The sequence below is a fragment of the Vicugna pacos genome, chromosome 33 (assembly GCF_048564905.1).
Source record: "Vicugna pacos chromosome 33, VicPac4, whole genome shotgun sequence".
Lineage (NCBI taxonomy): Eukaryota > Metazoa > Chordata > Mammalia > Artiodactyla > Camelidae > Vicugna > Vicugna pacos.
Genome location: NC_133019.1, coordinates 19,319,001 through 19,325,000, shown reverse-complemented (window position 1 = coordinate 19,325,000; position 6,000 = coordinate 19,319,001). Strand labels below are relative to the sequence as shown.

General features: G+C 32.8%; 1 protein-coding gene across 6 annotated transcripts in view; it reads right to left on the bottom strand.

Annotated features, from left to right (window-relative positions):
• C33H11orf65 (chromosome 33 C11orf65 homolog) overlaps positions 1–6,000 on the bottom strand; it is a 258,094-nt gene that overhangs the window by 227,533 nt on the left and 24,561 nt on the right. For all 6 annotated transcript variants that reach the window (XM_072953899.1, XM_072953892.1, XM_072953893.1 and 3 more), the window contains exons 4-8: positions 4,815–4,887; positions 3,168–3,208; positions 2,416–2,640; positions 1,354–1,435; positions 182–269 (exon numbers count right to left, since the gene is read on the bottom strand). In XM_072953899.1, the coding sequence (XP_072810000.1) occupies positions 182–269; positions 1,354–1,435; positions 2,416–2,640; positions 3,168–3,208; positions 4,815–4,887 (509 nt within the window). The remainder of the gene's footprint in view (positions 1–181; positions 270–1,353; positions 1,436–2,415; positions 2,641–3,167; positions 3,209–4,814; positions 4,888–6,000) is intronic.

Genomic DNA, 6,000 nt, shown 5'->3' with positions numbered 1-6,000 from the left:
ACTGTCTCCTACTGTTAAATTTTGCTACTGTCTGTCCAAAGGCAATTCTACTGCAGCCTTAGAGAAATCCTGTATTTTACACATGTACACATACTATAAACAAACACATACTTGTATATATACATCAATATTTACAATCTCAGGAATACTTTCAGTTGCAAAGTTTGGGAAGGCCACTTACTTTTTCTACTGCAAATGAATTTGGATCCTGGAAATTCCGTATCGTTGAATGAGGCCCAGACAAAGTGATACTTTTCCTTTGAGATTCACTGGAACACATTTAAAAGCTTGTCTTTTAACTAGTATGAATAACAAATTGAATAACTACATACAGAGACAAATCTTAAGATCATGGTGGAACAGGTATTTTCTCTATTTGTGGTAAAAACAAAGGGCAGTAAAGTTGAAAAGCAATAATAAATTTGAATGAAGAAATAAATTTGATATGAAAACGAATATATGAATATATATGCATGACTGGGATATTGTGCTGTACACCAGTAATTAACACATTTTAACTGACTGTACTTCAATTAAAAAAAATAAAAGAATTTGAGGTCTAGCTTTATAACTTTCTAGCTATGTGTATAATCTGTTGTAAGGTAAGCTCCGACCCTCTGAACCATTTTATAATAGGATAAAACCAACTGCATTATTGCGTTTATAAAAGAATTTAACAAAAACAAAGTACACATTAAGGCTTTATAAACATGTCAAGGTTCCCATAAATGTTAGATATTGTTACAGCAGTTTTATTATTTTATGTCATTGAGAAATCTTGCCATAAAGAAGGCAGTCATCCTTGAACGAGAGATAACCAACAGTAAAAATTTCAACATAAATACCCATGGCATAGCAGTTGAGAAATCAGAAAACAGATTTTAAACTATCACCTCTTTTTTTCTGAAATATTCTTCAGACACATGAGCTAAATAGGACATGCAAAACTTTTCTCAAAGAATGTCCCTGAAAAGATTTTGATCAATTGATTTAGGAGCTTTACATATTTGTTTGTAGACCCTAAAACATACTAGTATTATTTATATTTGTTTAAAAAAATGCTTACTTCAAGAATATCTAAGTTAACATCAATTTTAAGATATGCCTCTCTATAACTGTATAGAAAAGACATTTCCAGTGAAACAGGGATATGTCACTAATTATAAAGTGCAACCTGATTTCAGGAAGGTTAGAATGTGAGAAAAAATGTGTTTTGAAATGGATATAATAATAAATAGTCTCAAGAACTTAATCTAATCTTGCTATTTTATTCACTATGTATATATCCTGATGTCATTATTATTATTATTATTTTAAGGTTACTGGAAACTTGTCCTTTTAAAAAGCATTTACCTTTTGCGTCTACCAGGAGACATTAAGCTGGCATGAGTTTTCTTTTCCTGAGGACCAGGAATGACATTTAAAGCCTCTCCAGCTGTGTTTCAAGAAAACAAAGCAGGTCGTCAAGGAAATTGAAGTTTCCTAAACTTGAATTAATGAAATAAGTAGCACTACACAATTATTTTTATATTAAATTCAGTTAGTATACACTGAGTACCTACTACGTGCAAAGCACTGAAGAAGATACTAAGATGAATAAAATATAGTCCCCATGACTTAAGATTTAATGATAAAATACAAAGTACTGTATATAGAATAGTCTCAACAAAAAAATGACATGGCAGAATGGAAGAATTATAAGAAGTATAAACTAAGTGCATTGGCTATGTGTTTTTACTCAGAAATGTTAAAGAAGTTGGAGAAAAAACTGGAAATGAAGGAAAATGTAATGGATGGCAATACATTTTACGTGCACAGAAGAGAAAAAAGACTGGTCTAAGAACTAAGAGAGGTGGCACCTCAGTCCTAATTCCAACTCTTGTTATTAATCAGCCTTCTGCCCCTTCATATTATGTGTTTTTAATAATTTCAAGTACACAAGAAGGAAGTAGTACCAGATGATCTCTAAATTTGTCCCTAGCTCTAAGTGCAGCCAGGAATATGTAGGATATTCAGCATGTAGAGATGGAGGTTAACTGGAAAAACATCCGTCATTTCAGGACAGACTAACGTGAACAAAGATAAGAAGGTGGTGAAATATAAGTGCATTCCTTTTAAAATCAAATAACGTGGTCTTTTCTGTTAATGAAGAAAACTGAGAATTAGAAAAGAGTTCAAGGTTGGACCTCAGTTAGAAGAGATAGAAGATTTGCAAATGTTAGCCACTACATATAAAAACAGATTAAAAACAACAAGTTTCTTTCTGTATAGCACAGGGATTTACCTCAAGTCTTACTTCTAGCCTCCTGTCTATTTTTTGCTATAATTTAATATGACTATAAAGACATTAGCACATCATCTCATTTATACAATATGATTAAAAATAAAATTTAAGAAAGCAAAATTTACACTTACTGGTCACAGTGTCTTGTGACTGTGAATGGTTGACCACTACAAAATTAGACCTCAAAGGAGCTGAAATTTGGCCAGTCGGCCGAGTAACTTGCGCAGCTGTCAAAGGAGAAGTAGTAAACTGTCCTGAAAGATACGGTAAAGTCAGCACCTCTGAACTGACAGGAGCTGACTGAGACGCAAGCCTTCTCTGCCATTTAATTTCTGCAATTCCGTTTCTTGTTCGGGCTGAAACAAATGAGCATTTAAAAAATTAAGTCAGTATCAGAGTAGTTTGGAAACGTTAAGAAGTCTACATGACACATGTTCTACTGCGTATTTAACACAATGGATCTACAGATCGAAAAACAGCCCTTAAGAATATCAAACAAAGTTTATGTGATCATTTCATAAGAAACAAACTGAGTACACTTAAACTTTAGAAATCTAAGAGCACATTTCTTCTGTAATAACACACTGGTAATACCTCCACAAACTACGAAACAAACTTATGGACTAGGAATTAAAAGGTGTGAATATATGAGAGCCAATGACAAAAATAAGGAGTGTTTAAAATGTGTATTTTTATAATAAATGAAAATATTACTTCCTAATATGCTTGATAACAGTACTTAAGAAAAGCAGTTTAAACAAAACATATACATATATATGTGTATATATATGTATAAAAAACACACATGTATTATTAATTAAAATGTTCATCTGAGTTTAAAGTAATTCTTAACATTATATATAGTTTAAAGTTTAATACCAACCTCTCTGATTGGCAGCAAACCCTGAAGAACTTTGCATGCTCCTGATAAACAAAAGTAGTTAAACATTAAAAAAAAAACTGCTGCTGCAGAGATACATTTTAATTTGTAACAGTCAGACCTGAAGTAAATGATGAGTTAAAAGGCAAGAAATCCCCCTCAGACAAAAAAGATAAGCACTTTTTCTGGGTAACCAAATCTTATTTGCTTTAGGAGAAAAACAGCACGGCATGTAAACATACACACACACACACGCACAATTTTAATAATCAAGTTTCTATCCAATGCAATAAGCATTAGAGAGCCCTGATACCCCATTAAGAATACAAGTTGACTTGAATTTAGGAACTCAATATATTTAAGAAAGCTATAAATTAAATTTTGCAATTATTATCCTTTATAACTATATAAATGCCTTCCTAGAGAAATTCTGATTTTATATATAACTCCATACATAAATACTTCAGAATCCAAGTTGATTTCAAAGGACATCCCGAGTTTATGAAATTTATGACTGAAATTATTTCATCCAACCTGTGAAGAAGGAACAAAGTGAACAAGAGAAAAATCACAATACAGGTTGTTTCTCCTTTTACTATGAACTTACCCATGTATTTTGTAAACAGTCAGGCACTGTGCCATTGTCCTAGGAAATCTGTCAAGTAAGTCTCTACCAATAAGAGCCACGAAACTTACTGAATTGAATAAGCATTTTTATTAACATACAAACCAATCTTGGAGAATACGTGGCTAACAGCCTTCTTTTTTTAATGTAATACCTTGTCAATAAAATAGTGCAATAACTTATAACTATTCACAGGTGTTAATTAAATTTTGTATTTGAAGATTGTTTGCAAGGGGAAGAAAGACAAGGGTCAGGAGAGGGGGAAAAAAGGTAAGATTACCAAATTAAGATGTGGTACACAGTTAGACAGAAAGCATTTGGAGCCATTTTAGCAGTTTAAACTGAGGAAGGAAATGAGGCTCCTGCTGAATTTAAGTGAGGTATTGACTTGAAGCTGTGGGACAAAGGATAAGAAACTATGGTTTTTGTACTAGACTCTACAGTTAAATAGGATATGTTATAAAATTGATACCTATTCTAAGGATGCTGAAACTGGCATTCCAAGGCCATGCCATAGGTAGAGGGTACATATCAATCTCATGCGAAAGTTCTAAGAGTAGAAGATTCCAGAAGTATTATTATTCAATCTTGTTTCTTTACGAGGGAAGAACCACGGCAGCATGGATTCCATGCAAGAATTTTCTCTATGTGGAATGAAGATGCACCTGTGCAAGAGAACTCACATGGGTCAGGGCTTAGGAGATCTATATTCACACAAGACTGGGACTAGATTTGTATTTAGCCAGAGATCTGCCTCTGAATTGTTATGGGAACCTGGGAGTGTCATTAAACCTCTATAGGTCTCAATTTCTGCACTTCTAAACATTTGATTAAAGTAAACAATTTATCTAAGATTATTCCAATCAAAGGCAAAGAAATATCAATAACCTCTAGAGTAATTTCAAAATTAGATCAGTGTTATTATATAAATGCACAGTGTGGATCGTAAAATTTAAACGTGAAGTGATTCTTACATGTGCTTGCATTCCAAAACCATCATGCACATTCTGTTAAGTTTTTATTACCTGATCTGAGAAAGTGTATGGTCTAACTTCTTCCACAGAGATGACATAACTGCTGGGACATCATTTGATGTTTCTAAATCATAAGAGGAAAAGTTTCATAATAAACACAGTTCAAGAAAATTTATCATTTAATTTGAACAGACACAGCAATAAGGAAAACTTTTCTCTCAGCTGTTGACATTATGTTGGGAACTGAAAAATAAGCATATTTTGTAAAATGACCTGCAAAGCTATAATAAGGCTGCTTTCTTTGCTTAAGCCATTGAGAATCAGATGCAATACGAATGAAAATAGACATTTGTGAAACCTATGAAGCTTTTCAGATCAATTACTTTATATACTTTTTCAATTAAAAAAGATAAACTATTTAAAATCTTTGTTCTATCTGATATCATGTGACACTGAAAGTGAATTAAAGTAATTTGATTTATAATAATTATCATAAAGATCATACAAACTTCTGTGAATGTGGAATTAGGATCCTACATTCAATGTTTTCATGTCCAAATCACTATGATTGCTCAGCAACCCCTTAAAAAGTCTCATCAGTTACTCTACTTAGATTATAGGTAAAATTTCTGGGGATTAATTAGTCTTTTTCAAGATGTGTTCTAAAGCCATGACAGGAAACTCATAAGGTATTTACAATTTTCACTATATACCTAAAAAAAGCTCAAATCAGAGAAAGCTACCCAACATAAAAGTGGGCTATAAACCTTTGTACTGTAATAACATATTATTTCTGAAGTCACTTACACTCTAAATATTCCTGGAAGACAGTTATGATAGTTTGGGAAAAGAAAACCTTGGCAGAAAGAACAAGTAACTTATTGAAGAGTTAGAAATGAAAATTCAGGCCCTGAATGTCCAGACCCATTACTTTCTACAGCTTCTAGTCTGTGATCTTGGAAAAGTTATCTGGCTTCTCTAATCCTCAATTTTCTGATATGTAAGATCTAAACAATCAACACCTCCCACCAGATTACTTTAAGGGCTGAGACAAAACATGAGAGCACCGGGCACAGTGCTGCATATAGGCAGCACTCAATACGCAGTAAGCTTATTTTCTTTAATGTTATCATTTATGCTAATTAATTCCTTACTGCTGGGTCTTTTGTTAACATGCTGCAAGCTATGGAAATTACCAATATGGGAGAATGAATCTAACTTTCCCCCTAAGACATTA